The sequence below is a fragment of the Empidonax traillii genome, unplaced genomic scaffold (assembly GCF_003031625.1).
Source record: "Empidonax traillii isolate 1590-97213 ecotype Southwest subspecies unplaced genomic scaffold, ASM303162v1 scaffold418:size511083, whole genome shotgun sequence".
NCBI classification, from domain to species: Eukaryota; Metazoa; Chordata; class Aves; order Passeriformes; family Tyrannidae; genus Empidonax; species Empidonax traillii.
This window is the reverse complement of record NW_020955611.1, coordinates 410,468-433,273: the sequence shown is the minus strand read 5'-3', so window position 1 is coordinate 433,273 and position 22,806 is coordinate 410,468. Positions and strand designations below refer to the sequence as shown.

General features: G+C 39.7%; 1 protein-coding gene across 6 annotated transcripts in view; it reads left to right on the top strand.

Moving 5' to 3' along the window:
• Positions 1 to 22,806, top strand: part of LOC114062561 (syntaxin-binding protein 5-like) — a 91,990-nt gene that overhangs the window by 65,576 nt on the left and 3,608 nt on the right. For 3 of the 6 annotated variants that reach the window (XM_027894135.1, XM_027894133.1, XM_027894131.1), the window contains 5 exons: positions 5,694 to 5,864; positions 16,151 to 16,252; positions 19,841 to 20,080; positions 20,992 to 21,352; positions 22,200 to 22,365. In XM_027894135.1, coding sequence (XP_027749936.1) covers positions 5,694 to 5,864; positions 16,151 to 16,252; positions 19,841 to 20,080; positions 20,992 to 21,352; positions 22,200 to 22,365 — 1,040 coding nt within the window. The remainder of the gene's footprint in view (positions 1 to 5,693; positions 5,865 to 16,150; positions 16,253 to 19,840; positions 20,081 to 20,991; positions 21,353 to 22,199; positions 22,366 to 22,806) is intronic. The other 3 variants (XM_027894137.1, XM_027894136.1, XM_027894132.1) reach the window with 2 other exon arrangements.

The following is a 22,806-nucleotide window of genomic DNA, read 5'->3' as shown; positions in this document are numbered from 1 at the left end:
TTTTTGGCATGTTTAAGTTGAAAAAAATGTCTCCAGTCCAACCTCTTTGAAGAATTTTTCATTTTCAAAACCAGAGAATTAATGCTGTGTTTTTCCATCTTGAAAATACAAGTGCAAGGCTACACAAAGGGGTGCTCGTGACTAGTTGTTGATCCCTAGGTCTTGTGGTTCATGCACTCTACTTGCATGTTTCAGTGTTGTCTTCCGTGCAGCTCAGGGCGCATCCTGTCTCATGCTTATGTTTCAAAATTAAATCAAGTTTTCTGTCTTGTGTTTTCCTGTTTACAGCACAAGGCATAGCAACCATTTTTGTTAGATTATTCTGTTGAGGCACACTGTATGCTATGTACCTTTCGAGACAGGCAGTCCAGTAACATGGTGTTGTATGATCACTGTAAATTCAGCAGAGTCATCTAGAGAACAGAGTTAGATCCAAATAGTCCAAAATTTTCCCACTATTCTGTGGTAAGGAAGCTAGATTTGTTTTCAGGTTTGCACTGCCAGGTTTGTTTTTTCATATATGATAGAGCTGGTGTTGTGACATACAATCATATATTCTTAGCGTTCTTCATTTGGATAGTATTTATTTTGTAATTTGGTTTCATTGTTCATCATTGCAGTCAAAAATTTTGCAGGTTTTAAAAGAGGATCTGTCAGTGACAAACCTAACATTTTCAACCACTTTACAGTATTTTATTTCTCCTGAAAATACTTCTGTTCAGACTGCTTTCAAAAAAATGGTGATTTTTAGAATCAAGCGCATGATAGGAGTTCATTACCATAATAAGGATACCATTGTATTGCACGAGCAGTAGGCAGTATGTTACAATGACAGCATACTACAGTCTTGGTGTGGACCTAAATTTACAAGTAGCATGTCGTTAGGGAAATTCTCTTTTCCTCTTCAAACTGATGAAGACTTAATGACAAATATACACTTTTGCTGGCGGTGCATCTGTATTAACCTCTTCTGCTTGGGCTTACACCTTCTCTCCTGCCTGGCTGACGGAACTGCACCAATAGGAAGTGGTGATCCTGACTTTGTAAGGGATTTTCTTGTAAGAATTTTAAAAATGTGTTAAAATTTTATGGTGCCAATCTATATTCTCACTAATGAATATCACCACTATTACATAAGTTTTTGTTATTTTACATGGAAGCCTGAGGCTGTTCTTGGGGACAGTTGTACAGTTTTGAGATTTCTTTTTTTTTCTCAATTCAAATGTGCATCTCTTTGCTGTGTAAAAATCAAGGTTAGTCACCCCCATAATTGTTACTCAAAATCTAATTTATTGGTAATACGAAAAATATCCCCCAGTGGAAACAGGTGGACATTTCCTCCCTTTATCGGTAGAGACTGTATTCTTCAACAATCCCAGAGAAGATTCTCTGGGAGTTATTTTTCAGGTTCTTTCAACCCTATATTAAAGCATCTCTCTCTGGTCCTCTTGTCTGCTCTTTTATTGATTGCTTCCTTACAACTTCAGATGATATTATAATGCTTCTAGTCACTCATATTTAAGTTACTTTGTTCTCAGCCCCTCTCAGATCATTAGTAAGAATTGATTTTCACCTGTTTTATCTGTGTGAATTTATCCCTTTGTTAAAATTGGAAGAATTGGTTGCTCCTATTTTTTTCTGATTTCTCATGTCTAGTGTAAAAAATTACTAGGCAGTAACTGCAAATGAGCGTTTCTTCTTCCTTTCTTTCTTTCTGACATTTTCAATACATTTGACTTTAACATGTGTTCATCTTTTCACTGGTAAATTGTTGGTTCCTTTCCTTTTTTGCAGAGGTCAGCAACTAGTTTAGAATAGTTGTACGTCTGTAATCAAGCAGGTTGTGTAACATACACGTTACTACGTGTAAACTAAAATCAGCAAGTATATATAATCTCCCTGTGCAACACACCTCAAAAACATTTAGATTAATTTGAGGCTATTCAGCATCTCACTGGTATTTTGTGTGACATTCTCACCTTACATCCAGCACAGCACAGTTCTCCTCCCTTTGTTGAGCAGTTTGTGAGGTGCATGCCGCACTGAATGGTGCTACTGTTTGGTAACAGGGATAGCTAAAGCATTTTTAATTTGTATGGGTAAGGCCTTGGGCCCAGACAAAGACAGACAACCAGGACCTGCGCTGTAGAAACAGCACATGGAGAACATTTGAACATTTTATTTAATAATTTTCTCTTTTATATATTTTATTGCATCTTATATACAGTGTGTCACCAGCTGCTTTATTAAACCAATAGAGTTAAATCAGTATAAAAAGGACTGAAGGGGTAATCTGCTATGATTACTTCCAATGGCTTGCATGAGCCTTACATTTTTAAATTAGTAATCAGAATAGCTACAAACTGAGCCCTAGCAATGTCATTCATTGCCCACATACTGCTCCCCTGGCAGGGTGGGATGGCTCTTATCTGGAGACTGCTTCAAGGATAACGTCCACTGAGCTCAGATGCCCAAATACAATACATTAGTGTGGTACTTGCTGAAGGAATGTAGGAGGACTGGAGAGTGTAATGCAAATTCCCTTGACCAAATTCCCATGACCATGACCTTGATCATGGACAGCAGCACCCATGGAAAAGGATAGGAGGTGATGAGAAATGCCGTGTTAGAAAAGAGAAGGAGCATTTTGTGCAGTGTTTTCTTCCTCAACAACTATTCTTTGCCTCTTCCAAAACAAGAGAGAGCTGGGAGCTGTTGCACTACTGTGTCACCAGCACAGAGCAATCCATGCACTGCTGCCCAATATTAATAATTAGTATTACTAATCTTAATAATATTAATGTCTCCAACATCAACTAATCCTCTATATCAGTTAATAATTTTGAACTGAGAAAAGCCCCAGTGACCATGTGACAAAATCAGTTATCTAGCAAGGACAAAAGTTAAAGTGTTGTTCTTCCTTACAAATCAAACAAAGCTGGAAAAAAACACATTTATTTACTAGCCTCCTGTGTGTGTTCTTTGGGGCGGTTGGAAGACATCTGTCATGGCAAAGGAGAATCAGGTGACTCAGGTCTCAGAGGGCTAGTTAATCATTCCAGTCATTCTGACAAAGGCTGAGAGCTTGAACATTCTCAGTCTCCCTTAGAACTCTGCAGGAAACGAATACCTTTTTTTTCTTATCAGTTTTCTTGTGGACGTCATCATTTTTCGGACAATGCAGTAAGAAACCCTTTCTTAAGTAGTACATAACCTTTCTTTAGAAATGTTTTGTATCACTGGGCCTATAGCATAAAAAATGTGAGAAATTAATATTTAAATATACACGGAGAATTTTCTCATAGATTTGAATGGTCTTTATCTACTGGATTCTTATCTGTTTCTCTACAAAAATGTTGCAGTCGTGATTCCCATAATTATCTTACTCTTTGTACAATGTCTTTTTGTTTTTACCAAGGCTCAAAGACCTGCATTGCTTCTTGTTGCACACATTTAAAAAACGATCATATCTAATCAGAGGAAAAAAAACAGTGTCAAAATATAGAAAAGTTTGTAGCTGATCACTAAAATCCCTTTTCTGCTCATTGTTGTAGTGCTTGCTAACATTTCACGAACTGCAGTACTTGAAGGGATATCCGTACACCTTCTAGGATGAAACCTGGGGGGTTTTCCTACCCAGGATCTGGCTTCAGAAAGGCATTGTCAAACCAGCTAAAGGGATTTAGGTGCCCAGATCCTAGTGATTGTTTCTGTTTAATGTGGGCTTTTGAAGGCCGCTGAGACAAGCAAGGGAAGCTAAGGGAAACATAGAAACATTTCTTCTAAAATGTGGCATAGTGAATGGGAGTTTAGCTGTATTGTGGCCATTCTGTGCAATGTTCAGGGAAAAGGACTCATAAATGTTGTTGATGTTTCTATAGAATATGATTTTTTTTTCACTCTGTTATGTTCCTCACCACTTCCTAGGATCCCCCTGGAGATAATTAGATATCATGCTGAAACACCTTCACACAAATTGAATTTTGAAGAAAGGAAGCAGCTGGATGAGGATGTGTCTGTTGCTGAGGTTGAACAGTCAGCCTGTGCCCTTGAACAAAGCCCCCGATCTCAAAGGACTTTCTACTGATTCATATGAATAGTTCCAGCATATTTTGGAAAATTTCCTAACTAAAAATTGAACGAGGCACCCACATCAGTTTTATATCTGCTATTAGCTCAGTTAATGGACATGGATTGAGGAAACATGATAAAATCGTGGAAGTTGTGTCTCCTACAGAGCAATTTCATTATGCAGTACTGATACTAAATTGCTTTCTAATCTGTAATACTGAACAGTTTTTTCCGACTTTGTTCATTAAGACTGAACTGCTTTCACGGGGAAGGGACATGACTTGCACATTCAAAGACTACATGTAATAGCACAATATATGCTGTATTCATTATAGATTCGGAATACAGAGTCTGAATATAGAAGTAGCTTTTTGTAATGTGCAGTGGAGCTATCATGGCATGGTAACCAAGAAATAAATTTATCTTGGTACAGTAACATTCATCTTTTCCTTGGATACAATACAAATCAAAGACAGTTGACTGAATATGAAATTTATATACAAAATCTTAAAGAGTAATCTAATTCTCAGATATAAATAATCTGACATTTAAAATTAAGGCAGACACTCCAAGCTTGACCTTACCTACCTATAGTATTGAGCTTTTACAGTTTTGAATAAAATGCTAAGTGGTTTTGCATGAATCTGAATTTTTGTTTTGCTTATTATCTCCTGTTTACTTAAATTAACCTGCTGACCAAAGTTAATTCAGTTATACCTGAGTGTGTATCCTTTCACATGCTGAAGGGAAAATTGTTTTCAATAATTCTTATCATGTTGCCTTACCCAGCAGGAGACAAACTAAAATATTGTGTGAATGTTTTATAGTCCAGTCCAAATCTGAACTCTGATCTAAGCCCTTATCAGTGGATGTTGTGGTTTAAAGACCCGTTGGCAGTGACAAGAACAGAGGAATATAGGCAGGGTTTGAAGCAGCCATGTTATGTTTCTCATCCCATTAAACAGCAGCATATGCTGTGCTGATTGACCGCGTCCTCTAGCAGGGGTCCAAGGACTTGGCCTCATATCTTTAGATCTGTAGCAGACAAATCAATTGTTCAGCAGTCAGTTTCCTTAGCAGTAAAATAAATCTATATGGTGTAAAAAGAATGAAATACTTAGCAAAATTATGGCTAGTTTTATAATTATCCCAAATAGTGGCAGTTTAGATGCCTCTTTCATGCAGCTTTGGGTCAAGGAGGGAAGACGTCTAGTTCTGAATTCTATCCTGTAGTAAATTATACTTGCAGTTCTTTATGAGAGAAAAAAGGAAAGAAAATGTTAAAATTCAATTGGTATCTGTTAGGAGACACAACACCAGGGCTGGCGGCATTACCAGCAGTGCCTTGTTAAATTCCCTGCGTGCATCGGTCAGCAAATGCTGTGGGATCTGCAGCTCTAAGAACATACCAGTTCTATGCCCCTTGGTTTTTTTCAAACTACACCTTAAAGATATGGTGAGTTATTTTTGACATATACGTGATGGGTTGCTAAAACAAAGAAGTAGCTATTTTCAGGAGATTTGATTTAACCCATTCTTAAATATGAAAATATACATCTCTCCTCCATTCTGGATTTTGGGAGCTGACACTTTACCTAGCACTTGTTACATTCGCTTTCCAGATCACGTGAATGGTCACTGTACAAGTCCAACATCCCAGAGCTGCAGCTCAGGAAAACGACTTTCCAGTGCGGATGTCTCAAGAGCAAACCGCCGAGGGCCCGGGAGGCCCCCCTTCAGAAAAGCCCAGTCTGCAGCCTGCATGGAGATTTCTCTCCCAGTCACCACAGAAGGTGGGTGGCAATGAATGTTTTGCTAGGTATTCATGAATTTCTCACAGGCTGTGAAAGCAAATAAGTTTAGCGTGATCCTTGTCCTAGTCACTGCCCTGAACTGCTGTCTTCATCCGAGTGCTTGGAATTAGAACCACCCCTGTGTGTTAGTGTTGTTACTAACAAGGCTGCTCCTGAGCTCTGTGCTGCCTAGGGATGTAGTGTGCTGAACCTCCCCGAGCTCCTGCAGCTCCCCGAGCCTGTATGGACTGGGGGCTTTGTTCTGGAAAAGCGATTCTTTGTGGCGGCTTGTGTACAGTTACTGTGACGGCTGATGGTACTAACTTTCTAAACTCTCATTGTCTTTACTTACCGAGTCTGAAAATGAGTAAGATATTTTTAGAATGTGAGTTCAGGCTTTGCACATACTAATTATTTATTGGTACTGAAGACTTTATAAAATTCCACAATCCCTGGCCATTGTTTATGGTAAAATTATAACCCTTTTTTTTTTTTTTTTTTTGATTTAGAATGCATTTCTTCCTTTCATCCTTGAAAAACCAATCTTCAAGTCTTGATCTGCCTGAGTGCTGAGTCTTGATGAAATTTAGAGAGTGGATCACTCTGGCAATGCTTTGTGCTTAAAATTTAAAATAGGCTTATTTTAATTGCAGCAGTGCCAGCTATTGCACCACTGATCATTTAAGTAGAAGGATTCAGCTGACATGTTCTTCTTCAATCTTGATAGTGTTCCCACTCTGCAGTTGTTGGCCTTGACCCCCATTTCCCATGTTTCCAGCTCCCCCACATTCTTGCAATAGAACAATGCCTCATCTGTGCAGAAAAGCTTCAGTCTATCAAAAACTGAAAAAGCATAGCATAAAAATAAATGGTGGAGGCCTGGAGTGCTGGTTGTGTTCAATTTTGGTAATAAGTAAAAAAATAATAGTATTTAAGCAACATAAATGATAAGTTAATATTGTTAGAATAAAATAATTAATTTTAACAATTAGCTCTTTCAAAAATCCAGGGTTCATTTTTAATCAAGTTGCAGAATAACTTCCTAAGTACCTAAGATAATACTCTCCTGTGGCTGTTGTCTGCGGTGTAGAATAGACTGAACCACCTGTAATAATATGTGATAGGCAATCAAGGACACCTTGACCCGAACACTCTGTCCTGTGAGGAGCTTTTGTATCCTAGCCTGCCCACTTGCAGAGGTGTCTGCATCACAGTTCCTTACAACTGCAACCAGTACTCCCTATTTTTCATGATTGTTAATGGAGACAGAGCAAGGGGAATTCTATCACTCAGTGTCTAGTTTCGTATTTTTAAAAGCAAATTGTTGCAAAATACCTTTGCTACTAGTAGCAAATTGCTAGAAACTTTGATTTGTTTGTTTTATGATAACAAAATAGCAAATTCTTTCCTCTACATTAATTACTGATTACGAACATAACATAACCCTTTCATCTAGCTCTCTTTATGTGCCACACAAATATGGTAAGTACCATTGTCATATAATAGCTCCTGGTGGAAAATATATCACTGCCACAGTAGTTTCTGTTGCTGTGTGTTTTTCTTCATCCTATGTAATGCAAAACTCTTCTGAAATTCTTGTATGCAGATACTGCTGCAATACTTGTACATACTGAGGCCACACTACTACCTATTTCTTTTATGCTTCTTTTCTTTTTGTCTCCCATCCTCCCAGAGTAAGTTGAGTCAGTGGCAGGCAGGTGAGTTTGTGTACAGTCACCTTTCAGCAGGTCTATTGACTAAAATAATGTTCTGATTATCTGTATTCTCTCATTAAAGCAAATCCATCTGACCAGCTTGTCTAAACATTTTCTGAGATGCCTGTGGTATTCTAGCTCAACTACTGATCTGTCTGGTATGACTGACATTCCACTGTTCTTCATGTATCTTCAATTTCTAGGCACACTGTTTAGTCAAGTAGTTCAGTGTATTTCTGAAGGTTTTTATACTAAGTAATTTGATTGAAGGTAGTATGGTCCTTGTAAGATTCTCAGTCTTGGTGAGGGAGAAGGAAGAAAAGAAGTTAAAGGGTTTGAGAAATAATATACTCAGAATAAAAATTCTCTCTCAAACGTAAAACTGGTTATGATCAAAACCTTCTGGTCTAGTGGTTCCAAAATAAAATGAAAAAATCCTCTCTCTGCTAAGAATTTATTGGCTACTTAGGAGCATATGCTGCCACAAACAATAGATGTATTACCAAGAAATTATTTCCTCTTTTTTCTATGTATTCTCATGTGGTGAATGAAGATACATATTTTATGTCCTCACTGGAAAAGTAATATTTCAGGTTAGAATTTGGTAAGATTTTATTATTCTACCCAAGTAGAATTTTGATTAGAGTTTGCTATCTCAGTAGTGTTAAGGACTTTTCATACATAAAAAAAAAAAAAAAAAAAAAAAAGGCGCCTTTGTGTGGGGGTAAATTGTTCTTACCTTTTTTAAGCCTGTCTCTAAGGCACTGATAATACTTGGATATTTTTTATAATAATACTTTCAGTTCCTGTTCTTTATGATCTCTTCTATTTGATTTGATTTAAAAGATAATATATTTTGGTGAGTAATCACAAAATATCTATTAGAATAATAAATTAATCTTCTCCTCTCGCATTGGATTTCAAAATCTACTTATTTAAATTTGATCTTCTGGTACAATAGGAATTGTATTTCCAGCATTTTCATCAAGTGTATTTTCAAGCAACTTTCACATAATAAATTATTTTGCATTCATTCCTGTTAGCTGATTGTCAAGATTTTGCTGACTTTCACCACTTTACTTGTGCAAAAGGATTCCTGATATAGAAAAGCATTTTTGAAGAATGTCTTTGCAATGATGAATCATAGGAAGAAAATGGAAGAGGGTTGTCTTGCTTTCTGCTGGTTGAAATATTGCAAACTGCTCAGGTTCATAAAGTGCTGATATTTCCTCCATACTGATAGAAGAATAATTCAAAAGCCAAGTAACAGTAGCAGAATAGTGGTGTCTAGGTGTGCATCATTACTGTTACTGCTTAAACCTGTGTGTTTCCCAGTATCCTCATCATCCTCATTTATGCTGTTTAAAATGTTACATATTGTCCTGTAGTATCTTCTGGTTTCATCAATGCAGTACTCTGATGGCTGTAGTAATAAATTCTGTAGTTGCTCAATATTATATGTCTAATTATAGCAAGAAATTAGAACCCTGCAGGTTCTTAAGTGCATATTATTAGATAAAAGGAAGAGATTTTTTACAGTGAGGGTGGTGAAACACTTGAACAGGTTGCCCACAGGGATGGTGGATTCCCCATCTCTGGAAACATTTAAAGTCAGATTGGACAAGGCCCTGAGCAACCTGATCTAATGGAAGTTGTCCCTGTTTATCACAGGTGGGTTGGACTAGATGACCTCTAATAATTCCTTCCAGCCTGAACTTTTCCATGATTTATGATTCTAAATATTTACCATTCTTGTTTTCACATACTTTTGACTAAGATGTTTCTTTCTTACAATATTTAAGAATTTTTTGGCATTGTAAACAAACCCACAAATATAGGAAATTCCATTGTTGAGCTTCTAAATTATAAACTTCTTTAAGTCCTTTTTGACCATAAGTTTTTGAGATTTCAGGAGTTTGTGATTGTATTTCTTTGATAAGGCTTCTTTGCACAGGGTATAAACTACATTTTTTATTATCAAGCACAACACTGTGCTTTTAAATATCAACAGAAGTAAAAAATGCACATGAATGCGAATTATTCTTACCCAAGAAAATCCTTAACGAGATTCTGACCCATAATGACATTCTATGGAATGGGAATGTGTTTTATCTCCAAGCTTAGTGGATTTCCTTCCAGGCTGTAGCCATTTGCACTTGCTCATGTCTTGGTCTGTTCGAGCTCTGGGCTCTGACTGGCACCCAATTTTGTCTGCAGGTGTCCTCACAGAAACACTGAAATAGGAATTAAACTTTTGTTTGGGGAAATGCATGCCCCAACTGGTTTGCCTTCTGCCCTGTGGCACAGATCCAAAATAGTCCATCTCAGGTTAAGAGCTAATATCATATATTCTTCAAATGTGTTCAAGCCCTCTTTCCATGTAGAACAGCAGGGATGCCAGCCTGATCAAGAATCTCAGTGTAGATGAATAGACCTCAAACATCTGCTCCTCTTCTTTATAGGAAAACAAAATATTTCAGTTGAATTTTTAATTGTAATTTTAGATTAAAGAAAACACTGAATTAAAGAAAATGGTGACATAAAAGAATAAAAATAAAATTGCAGTGGGAGGGAACATGGTGGGGTTACACTTGTATAGCTGGTGGGTATATGGATGTGTGCACAGATGCACGTTCTGGCACACCATTCTCCTTGCTTTGTGTGTTATAACCAACACTGAGAAGTCTTTCAGATTTGGTGCTTCTTGGTTATCGCTTTCTTTCAAACAAACAGTAGTTTGCATTCTCCAAATGGTTTCTCTCTGCCCTTGCCTTTGAGAGCTTGTGCTGGCTGACTCTGCCATTTTCTCCTTGCCTGCATTCATACAGAAATCTGAGCATTCTGCATACCCATATCCAAATCTTGGACAGAAAGTAAAGACAGGATAGAGTTTTTCCTTTGAAATGTTGTGCTTGGAAATTTATTTTCTCCCAGCAGCAGTGATAGATAGCTCTTTCTTTTTTATTATTATTTTTCTTCCCCCTTATGTAGTTTTTAACTAGTCCAGCTTAATCACCTTGTACCAGAAAGGCCATTTAGGTCTTGTGCTACAGACTTGCCTCTGAACAAGGAATCCTAACAAGGTTTGGCTGTGCATTGTAATTTTCTAGGAATGATAAGAACAGTCTTTGAATTTGCTTTAGCTTTTCTTTAAAATAATTCAGTTTCAGCATGTACCTCAGCTTTTGGATTAACTTTTGGTTATATGTAGTTAAAATTTGATACAGAGCACTTGAATTGAAATGTGGCTGTGAGCTGGCAAAACGAACCACTCAAGCGTATTTAGTTCTTATCTTTAATAGCCTTATCAAAAAATCCATGGCAAGTATAATACCATTTCCATTTTAACAGATGCAGTATACTTTTATACTTGAAGTTTTTCTTTTACTGCTGCATATATATAGAATGACTAAAACTGCTTGATGGATAAGTTGTTTTTTCACTTATATGATTTTGTTTTAGGAAACGCATAGTATTTGGTAAATATATATATATACCTTAAACTTCTTTTATTATTCAAAAGTATTTGTGAGAATCAACATTTTAAAAAAAGCCCTATAGGTAGCCTGACAGAGGCTTTCAGATTTTTTTTCCCTGGTGGGTTTTCTTTAGGTTTTAGTGCCGAGTTTTTTGAGGCTTTTCGTTTGGTTTTATATTTAGCAAATTTTACAATAATTTTCTGTGTATGTATGTCAGGCTGTTACTTCGGTCTCTGTAACAAGTTTTCCAAAGCCTTTGGATTGATCTGTACCTATATCAGTACAAAAATGTGTGTGACACTTGCTCTTGTAAGTCCAGTGTGCTGTAGTTGGGGTCCTGAAACATGATACTGAGTGGTTATCTTAGAAAAAGGAACAAGAGGAACCTGAGGAACCAGACTCACCTATTTCATGCTGTGCACTGCAGTATTTCCTGTGTAACTTATATAAAGTTTATATCAGTTTTTCCCTTGTCAGTTGTAGCTGTGCTGTTAAGCTGTCTCCAGCAGTGCTGTATTCACAGCACATTGGATTTTTTTGCACTGGATGAGTGAATGTGACCTGAGGTTTCCTTCCCATGTGGCAAGGTGGGGGTAGAAGAGGGAGGTTTCTGTATTTAACATTGGCTTTTTTTTTTCTTGAGTCTGTTGGGTCTGAAGCCCACATGTGGACACGAGGTAAGTAATGATGGCCAAGAAGATGACTGGGACAGTTTTCAAAGCCCTAGGCCTCCAAGGAAACAGAGAAACAGCCTGGTTTCTTGATCTAGAAAAGTATTGAAGAAAAGGCACAAGATGATTCAAATGCATGGCAGGGTACTAGAGAGAGGAAGGGAATAATCAGCTATCCATGTCTGCTGAGAAAAGAACAGGACATAAATAACTAAGGCGAAAGCTCAACTTAAGGAAGGCAGTTGGGGATTCATTTTGATCACATGGGTAGTTAACTGCAGAAATGTATTCTCTGAGGAGGTTATTGCTTCCCTGGCAGGTTTTCAGAACAGCTCATATTCTCTGCCACGTTCCCTTTGCCAATACTCTCCATATTGCGGAGTGGATAATTTCTGGTAAACTTCCTTGCCCAAGCAGCCAGCCAAACTGACACTTGCGTGATCCACTGGGTGTGTTACAGCAGTCATGGGACCACACTTCACAAGGCCCTGAAGTGCCATGACTTTTCACAGCTCGGCTTTTATAGCAGATGGAAAAGCACTTGTCTTGATTTTTTTTCGTTTATTTCTCAGGGAGGGGATTATGATGTAGGTTCTGCTTGTAAAGCATTTCAATTTTGATAGCATTTGAAGGTACTTTACATCACTGTAACTGGTAAGACTAGTATAATAGGAAATAACTTAGAAACACTACGGTAAGCCACAGTCTCCACTAACTGTTCAGTTTGTCATCATATTTCTTGTCTGTGCAGAGAATCAGATAAAAATGATGCATAGAAGACTTGGTCTATATCTAGAAAGTGTGTTTCTTACTCCAGAAAGCTTTATTAAAAAAAAAAAAAAAAAAAGCTATTAGGAAGCTGAAATTATTTTTTTCCTGTATTTAACAAAATCACAGCACTTCTGGTTTCCTGGGCACTGCAAACTCAAAGCTTTCTGAATGAGCGTGTGTGTGCTTGTTTACTGCTGTAGGTAAAATAAAAACCTTCTCTTTTCTGCTTCCTCTTAGAAAGGAGATGTAGAGAGATTATAAAAGTGAGCAAGGGTCAAAGCCTGTTTTTCCTGTGATATGGATGCATCAAAAATAATGGCAACTGATCGTGGGAGTCATTCAGTCCACCTATTTCAATCCATTTCTTTGGGATGAAGTGTGAGATTGCTCCTGAGAGTGCATGTCCCAATAAAATAGATGGGACATGCCACTTTCCCAGGAAGTCTGCTAAACAACGTGCCTAGAAAGTAGGTTGTTGTGGCAAGAGAGAGCCTAGTTTCTAGATCCTACCCATGGTGTTCGAGTTTCCTAGAATGCATTCATATTTTATATTAGCTCCACAGCAAATAAAAAATAGGACCGGAAGGTCTAGAAACCTCAGCCACTCAGCTGAGCATCATTGCCATCAGAGGCTCAACTTCTAGGGGAGACATGAAGAATGCTGTTCCTCTTAATACCTTGTGGCCACAGATGCAAGAGGCATGGATGGATGGATGGATGGATGGATGGATGGATGGATGGATGGAGTCAGTCCTCCTAGGGTGATTTGTGCCTACAGCCTCCCATTTTCTGCTGAGTGCTATGGCCACTGGGCTGCAAAAAACCAGTGGCACTGTTGTCATTTAGCTTGAATCATAATCTTTATCAGATCTAACCACTGGTTTAAATGGATTTTAAGTGTGTGTCTGCCTAAATCTGATCACAGCAGGGCTTGCAATGCCCTATGTCCCTGGAAAAACAGTGGGAGGAAGTTGTTGATAAAGTTAGATGCATTGTGAAGGATTATGTCTAGTGGCTATAAGAGACCTGGGAAGAAATTGAGAAAAGCCTTGCATGGATGCATGTGAGCTGCTGATGCATGAATTCCAACTCTGTTCAGCTAGATATACAGTTCATGTTTGGTTTTTCCTTGGAGTACATTTCTACGAGGATGTTAGGATCAACTTGAATTCTTACAAGAATCTGCCAGTTTTCCTTGTTTTTGAAACAACTAACTCATTGAAACTTTTGTTGTTCTGCCAGTCACTGAATAGCTAGTCTGTTTTAATTTAAATGATGATTTGATTCCAGATTAAGCTAATTTTACACTGTACTCTAGGCATGTTTGAATTTGAGGGTGTGTTTTGGATTGCATGGTCAGCTTTAGCATTTTTTCCTTGTTAGCTGTCACTCCAGAACAACATAAACTGTGTTGCTACATGCATAGCACTTCCCTTGGCATGCCTCTTCTGCCCCCAGTGCCCCTGCAGGTGTAGGCTTTGTGGATCTGTGAACCCTAATCCTAATGGCCCCTAACTTGGGGCTGAGGCAGAGGTCCCCAGGACCAAGGATGGTCCAGATGAGAAAGGTGTGGAGGCAGTGATGTTACAGTGCCATAACTTCATCATCCTCTATGATGTCTTTTGTCTCTGCTTTATTCTTGGGTACTTCCAGATGATAGGAAAGTTATTCAACAAGTTATTCTTTCCCGAACCATCAGTGTTTTGAAAGACACTTCAGCAGAATGGACAGTTTAGGCTGGGATTTAAGTTCTAGAGAATTGTGATGTCTTTGATTAAAAAACATATGTTCAAGCTTATAATCTATATCCAAACTGAACTCTTAGTGATCTTCATGTGAAGACAGGTTGCTTGTATAAGTCAAGGGAAGTGATTCATACAATTAAATATGGAAACTTTATAGAGTACTTTCTGTAAAGTTCTTTCACATTTTTATATTTCTATAAAAATGCTTATCTCTACTTCCTTTTCAGTATGAAGAATAGTTCTGCCCTAACAGTTACATTCTGTTTTTAAAACACGCTGAACTAAAACCTAAGCCTGAACTTTACCATATTCTGGAAATATCAAATAAAGATCCAAGTCTGGTGACTTGAATCTGTTTTCACTTTCAGGCCTTTATTTGCCATCATTTCCATCAGTTTTGTATCAGTGTGATTCCATGAAGCCATTCAGGTTACACTGCTGTAACTGTAGCAATTTCGGGGAAATACCTTTCAGAACTTTCTCCGGGCAGGGTTGATTGAGCATCCCAGAGCTGTGAGTTCTGTGTCAGCACAGACACAGCTACCCTGGTTGGAATGCTCTGCAAGCAGTATTTTTCACAGGCTGTTCAACATATTTTTAGGGAAACTTATTTGAGTTGATCTGTTAGGAAATCACTCACAGTAAAATTCCAGACCCTTATTGCCTTGTTTGTGCTTAAGACAACTTCTGCTGCTTTCTAGTGAAATGTTTTTTGTGGAATGCAGCTTTAGAGTGGAGCTATTAAAAGGTGTTGGAAGCTGTTTTCATAGCCAAGCAAACGTGCGAAAACCCTACAGCATTAATTCCTGCCCCTTTCTCCTCTGTGTTGCTGAAGCATTGCCACCAGTAATATGATTTGGTCTCTGTGTCTCTGTGATGTTACTGTGTGCGGATTCATGTTTGAAGTATAATTCCTTTAAGTGTGTATTGCCACTGGTATTCAGAGCTTTGCATGTTTTCCTAATTTTGAAAGTGACAGATTTCTCTTGAAATTTTAAGATGATGATCTTAAACTGGCAAATGTTTTAAATAGTTCCATTGGCTTCCATTAAGTCTGGTATCTGGGATTAAAACTTTTAGAATTATCCAAGTGAGGACAATATAAACCATTTAACTTTGTTTCCAGAATATATTGATTTCCGTGTCAAAAAAGATCATTTTTTGTATATGTTTCATAAGCAGATCAATTAGTCATTATGTTAAAACGAGGAAAGGATCTATAAATAGCATCCAAGAAACTGACAGTCAGTTACAAAACTCCAGTAATGAATGTAAACATTTGCAATGAAAATGTTGATCTTTGTCATTGTGAGGTTGGGGGTTTTTCATTCTGCATAACAAGTGATACTTCTATTTTCATGATTCCTAAATTCATGGGAAAAAAAAAATACTTTATGCTTCTGTATAAGTGCTAACTCCACTGTTTTAGAAAAATCACAATGACAATTTACTAGAAGATATGATAGGTGAGGATGTGTTACCCTAATAAAGCTTTTGCTTTGCAGCTGAGAATACACAAGTCAGAACATTCCCTTGAACACAGCATACATTTTTTTTCTTTCTTTCCTTTTATTCTATGGGAAAGTAAGGAAATTCTGGCTTTATCTCTGCTAAGCAAATAGAAGTTAAACAAGTTTAAAAAAAAAATCTCTGCAATCTCTGTTCTGTACAGTGACAGTTGAAACACATGGAATAACTTACTCAAGTTATCTTTTAAATTCTCAGAAAACTCCCAGACCCTAAACTGAACCTGCTCCTAGACAGCAGTGCACTGCAGCAGGACGCTCTGTCAGGCAAGGAACGAGCTAGGGCAGTAACTGCTCAGGGCTGCTTTCCTATAAATGTCATGATGACGGTTGGCTCAATTGTTCTTGTCCTTTTGCAATGCATGCGACTTTATGGCAGTAGGTTACATTTCCAGACGGGCAATGCTTCAGCAATTACATGGAATCAGTACATTCTCACACGACGAGCGTCACTATACTGCTCGCACATGGATGAACAAAGGTAAGACTCAAAAGCACTGGCTTCATTTTTAACCTGGCATGCGGTTTGGAGTGTCCTGTGTATTTCTGTCGGTGAGGTGGGCAGCAAGTTAGAGGGTTTGCAGTTGCTTTTTAATCAGAAGACTTCTGTGTTTGTATGCTGCTGGCTCATAGCTTGAAGTTAACAACCAGTCCAGTGTTACAAAGGATGTTGGTTCCTGACTTTTCTCATTAACCCCAATTGTGTGTAAGAAGGAACTGAATGAAAACATTTTGAAGAAAGCAGGATTGCTGCTAGGAGAGTAGTGGTGTTTATATTGTGTGGTCTTAACGCATGAATGCAGCTTTTTGAAATGCTCTGACTGAGGGTAACAATGCTTTTGCTCAGAGCTGTGCATTGTCTAACATCCTGAACAGCAGCATGTCCCAAACTGTAGTCCTTGGTTAGCTCTCAGGGAACACTGGACCCCTCTGATGGTGCTCTCAGTTCCTCTGCTGCTACCTGCAGAAATAGCATGGAGACCTCTTTGGGAAAAAAGAAGAGCCAAGAAATCCAGGTCTATAAGAGGAAAAAGGATATGGTGGTCTGAGAGGGCTATATGGCAGCCAGTGGATCCTTGGAGTTGGATATGTGCCTCTCAGAGAAACGGGAATACTGGGCTTCCTCAAAGCAAGGGGCAATCCGGAGGCAGAAGCACATTTAAGAGAAAGTGTCATGTAGCAGGATGTTCTGCAGAGGAGAAGATGAAAAGAGCACTTAGTAGCCTTTCACAGGTGAATGTCCTGTCATCTCACTGAAGCAGATGGTCCAAATAAACTTTGAGCTGGTTTACAGGGAGTACCTGGAAGGTCCTGGTTCAGACTTCTGCAAAAAGGTGTTGTGGCTGACATTCTTGCTACACCCATCATGCAGAGTGAGAAAAGGAAAATATAAGAAAAAAAAAACAGAATATGGTCACTGGATTGGAGATTGCTACAGACTGGCAGGTCAACTTTGAGAAGACAGAATATCATTTTAAGACATAGCAATCATAATAGCAAAGGATATGCCATGGTTTTAAAATTTCTTTTATGTTTCTCTAGGATAACAATGGAGTGGTTTCGAGATAAAGAATTTGGGGTAGAATCTTTTGAGAAAGGAGTCCCAGGAAGCAAACCTTAACTAAATTTTATCCAGAAATCCAGGAACAGCAGAGATTTCTACCTTGCTTTAGAGCTAGCCAATAAAGTCACATAGCAATTGCAGGCTTTGCTGTTCAGATATGTTTAATGACAACAAATTTTGACATATGTCTTGCTGGTCTTTGGATTTTCAGTTTGAGTAGTGCATTTAATGGAAAATGGCACAGTATGTTCCCAAAAGGGTCCCAAAGATTCTATCTGTTAGTGTCAGTTTTGCAGAGATGTATTAGTTAACTGTACTGCACAGGAGTGAGGAACATTTCTTGTTAATTTAAGGAGGGAGAAAGCTTGATGACACATGCAAATGGCACATCATATATTTTAAGTTCTGTTTGTCGCCTACACTAACTGCATTTGTCCTTTCAACGTCTTTCTTAGTTTGAGCCCCACCATATTTGAATTTTATGTGACTGTGATATTAATACACCTGTTAAAGAGAAAATTAATTACATAATAACATTTTTTTTAAAATGAGGTAACCTTTGGGAGGATGATCTCTGCCTTGAAATTACTGTCTTCCTTTCTTTACCTGGCAGCTGTCACTGCTCAGGAAGGAGCTGGGCCAACTAGTCCACTGCAGGAGAAGTACAAGTGCTTGGGGTTATGGGAGACACTAATTTTCAAGGTATTAGAAGCTGTGTTTGTAGATGTACCGACAATCCCAGTTTTATGCACCTACACTGAGCAGTACCGAGACAGAACTAGAAAGCTACAACAGCACCTACATGAAAGTGAAAACGGGGTGAGGGCAGGGTTTGGAAGTTGAAGTAGACATAAGTTTCTCTTTCATGAGAGTGGGAAGTGCCAACAACAGCTATTCTGTGAAGCTCCTGTTTGACAAGTTACAGATGACCTCAAAGAACCAAAGGTGGCCCAAGTGTGGAAGAGTAGCAGGAGAAGAGAAACCCTCATCCCTGTGTGCCAACTTTTAAGGTAGCATACACATGTATGTGTGAGTCCCATGGTTCTCTCCAGTCTTTCCCAGGTAGCTGTGGTGAAGAGGACGACTTCAGCAGTTTGCACTGAGGCAGCTGAGTAGGGGAATACAATGCTGCAATATGTTGTCTGAGGAAGAGGTTCATCGGCAAAAATGCTGCTTCTGGTGGAGAGCAGGAGCCATATATACAGCACAAGGCTTAGTTCAATTTTAAATTGGACTATGTGAGAAAGTAATTTTCTAATTTTATTCTTCAACAATAGCAGAAAGTATTCCTCTTTCCAGACACTTCTGTTGGCTCTGAAGAGATGAGTCTCTTCTGAGCTATACAAAGGATAATTTCCTACCAGATACAGATTTACTTCAGAGTGACAGGTTGAGAACCAAGCCCTTTACCTCAGGTCAGGTAGCTTACTAATCCTCTGTCTCCAGGCCCTCCTGGCCAGTTTTTATTGTTGCAGAAGAGCATGTGGGTTTTCTAGTGATCTAACCCCATTTTTGACTACAGGTTGGTAGACAGCAGCACTGGCACAAACTTTTTCTAGCAGCCAGCCCTACTCCCATCTTCCTTCTGGCTCCTTTTCCCTTCAGTAACTTTTTAGCCTCAGTGTGCTTTATAGCCTCCACTGGGTTGCCACTGACAGTTCCTGCTAATGCCAGGAGCTCCTTTGCACAGCTCTGTACTTCCTGCCTGGCACTAGACAAAGCAAAACAGAGATCCTTAACCCCTTCAGCAGTCAGACCCTGTCCATTGTTGCCTCTCTCTGAAAAGCTCAGATTCTCTGTACCTGTGTACTTGCAGTGAGGACCCTGGAGCTCTGTCTCCAGCTGGCTCTCAATGTTGCCTGCGAAAGCTTGGGCAGGAAGATGAGCCAGTCAGTGCCAGCTCACTCCGCAGCTGCTGCCAAGGGCACAGAGCAGGTTTCTCACTTCACTCCCTGGGAAGCCAGAGTTGATTTTGGTTACGGGCTCAGTTTAGCAATGGGTGTCTGTTCCCCAGAGAGCAGTTATTAATAGCTTAACGATAAACAATGGCTGTGAATGCAGTGCTAGAACATCCTAGTGATGGCAACAAGAGCAGAGCAAAGGACACGTGCTGTGAAGTTGGTAATGGCATCTCCCTTCATGTCCTGCAGCAATGAGATACATGGATTAATTTTAAATGCATTGGTAACATATGGGTCTAAAATTATTTTGTGCTATTTAGAACAAGTCCTTTGAGTTAAGGCTGTTGTAAATTCTAATTAGTCTATGCTAATCTCCATAATAAGTAGCTATTCCTAATGCAGATCTAACTGATGAGGTCTGACAGCATTTTCCACACTTATTTATACACTGGCAGCAAGATGGTATCGTGCTAGTGTCAGAATGTTTGCTCAGGTTACAAAAACTGTATTTTCTGTACTCTACAGGGAGTTTGTATTTGCTGCAGGCTACTGCCTGTTCTTAGAATACCAATTTATGCCTGTTTGCTTGTATTTATTTATGCAGAAAACAGGGAAAACTCCTTCAGCCGTTCACGAAGCTCCAGCGTGTCCAGTATCGACAGGGACTCAAAGGAGGCAATTACAGCTTTGTACTTCATGGAGTCCTTTGCCCGAAAGAACGACTCTGCTGTCTCCCCCTGTCTCTGGGTTGGAACAGGCCTTGGTATGGTCTTAATCCTCTCCCTTAATCTGCCTGCTAGCGACGACTTACGGCAGTCAGAGCCGGTCATGGTGTCGCCAAGTGGTAAGAGTGCAGCTCTTCTGCTGTTTGTTATCTGTCTTGGTACAACTGGGGGTATAACTGCATGATTGGGCAGAAATTTCTTCAATACGTGTATCAATCAATGGTCACTCGCTACATGGAAGGCACAAAGGTAAAGATGCTCTTGAGGGACCTGCAGCTTCATGGGCGGAGACACTTTGGATGTGTTAGTTTTGGACATTACCTTGTGTCATGGGCAAAGTTAAACGCTTCTTTTGAGGACAGGGAAATTAGCAGAGTTCCTTCGTATTGTGAAATTACAGTCCTTTGTGCAGTCCTGTCTGGGATGCTGTGAACAGTTTGGCTGTCTCTCTATCAGAAAGCTGCAGAGAAGCAGAAGGGAGTTCAGGAAAGGAAACAAAAATGTTGGCAGGTTGCTGTACCAGGAGAGATCCTTGGCTTAGTGAGGGACAGATGGTGTAGCAGAGAGAACAAAGGGCTGAGAGAGGTCAGGTCTGAGGAGAGGCAGTATGTGCTTAAAAAACAGACAAAAAAGCAGAGAATGAACAGGAACAGAGGTTTCCCACCCCCACTTTGTTTAGAAAAACAATTCTGGAAGGTCACCAGACTAAGAAGAGCAGTTTTACTGCTGGGGAATAAATATCCTACTAGTATAATGTAGAGATAAAAAACAGGCTATCTTTATGGTATTCAATACCATGTATTATATCCATTATTATAGATATTGGCTGCCTGATACTTTTTCAGGCTGTTTGGTCACCTTCTTGTGTAGTCAGAAAGAACTGAGCAAGCAAGACTTGTCACCTTAGCTAGATTAATGCGTTTGCTCTATTTGCAAAAGCTGAATGTCAGCTGCGCTGCACGCGTTCGCAGCACTGACAACCAGCCTAATTGTGGTGCCAGTGTCAGTGAGAGCAAATTATGTTCTGCAGGCACTGTTCTGACACTGAAAGGAGCCGTGCTGACCTTCGCGTGCTTGGACTGCATGGGGACACTGACACATCCACCGTATGAAGTATGGAGGGATCCACACAGTGCTGATGACGGTGAAAAAACAAGGAAAAGGAAACTTGTCATGCATTCCCCTTCCTCCTCCCAGGATATGGGTGATCATCAATTTGCAGTCATTTGTTCAGAAAAACAAGCCAAAGTCTTCTCATTGCCTTCCCAAACATGTCTTTATGTCCACAACATCACCGAAACGTCCTTTTTATTGCGAGCAGATGTGGTCACCCTCTGTAACAGCGTCTGTCTGGCGTGCTTTTGTGCCAATGGGCACATCATGACACTGAGGTACTTATCTAACTAATCTTGTGGCAAAATTAAGCAAAGGGGTGGCACGGTGCTGCCACATTCCACTTGTGTTTGGTCCTGAGTGCCTGATGCTCTGCATTAACTCCCTGGTGGGTGCATTTAATTCCCTGCCTTGCCGCAGCTTCGCCTGTTCCTTGGGCTGTCTCCACATGGGGAGTTAAGGCAGGGGCACAGCAAAGCAAGCTCCTTTTTTTCATAGAAATCCCTTACCTGTGACTGTTGATGGGTGATGGTTTTTAACTATCGTAAAAAAAAAAACTCTTAGTTATGAGGCGTCAGGTATAGAGGAGTATAGAACTCGGCCATAGCAAGATACTGTTTATCCCACGTGAAGTAGCAAGTCCTACTCTTGCCATTTCTGCACCCCCTTTCCCTGGCCAGGCCATTTAAATTTTAGAAACTGCTGTCCAAAACAGCAAACCATGAGAAGCTGGAGGACAGCAAAGGCGATGCTGGAGCCTTAGTCCACAAGGTGGAAGCAGGGCCCTGCCATGCCATTTCCTGCAGATGTCCATGGGTAACTGGGGACAGACTTTACCCTACAAACTGCCCAGCCACATGGCACAAGCTGCACTGTGCCACATGCACATCCCAAATCCAGACAGTAGCAGAAGCCTTAGGGTCATTGAGGCAAGGCAGCTGAAACTTCTCTATTCGAGCAAATGGAGTATGATGAGAAGTCAGTCAGCATTTTTCATCTTAGAGCTGCACTTAACTGTTCCAGTTATGAAAAGCATAAACTTAAATGTCGGTTTAAATGCAGCCACAGAGCAGGTGTACCGTGTGTAGCAACTGGTGAGTAACCTGGCACTCTGCTTCTTCTCAGCTTGCCCAGTTTCCGACCATTGCTGGACATCAACTACTTGCCTGTAACAGACATGAGGATAGCACGGACCTTTTGCTTCACTAACGAAGGGCAGGCTTTGTATCTCAGCTCTCCCACGGAGATCCAGCGCCTGACGTACAGCCAGGAGATGTGTGACAATCTGCAGGTAGGGCTCAAACCCTTACTGTGGTGCCTTTGTGTGGGAGGGGCAGTGACCTGACTCGTCAGGGTTAAACTGGCACACATCTACTGCTAGACTTTGGTGTTTGAAATGAAGGCTGTGCTGCAGGAGCAGGACAGATGTGTTCCTCTTCACTTGCCCTGACTGAATAACGCCAAAGCAACAGAGAGAGGTCAGCAGCTCTATTGTTCTTTGGGCTTTTTCATGCATTGTCACTTGCACCTAGCGCAAGTGCAATAAGTCTTTGCAATTTTAGATATGGGCTGGTTTGGGGTTTTTTTACAATGAAAATGCAAACGAAAATGTCATTTACTGAAGAGAAGGAATTGTGAGAGGTTACAGGGAGAAATATGAGTAATAAAGGGGGGAAAAAAAAAAGGAGGGGGGAATAAGTTCTGGGTTATATAATTAGCAGTAAACTAGGAT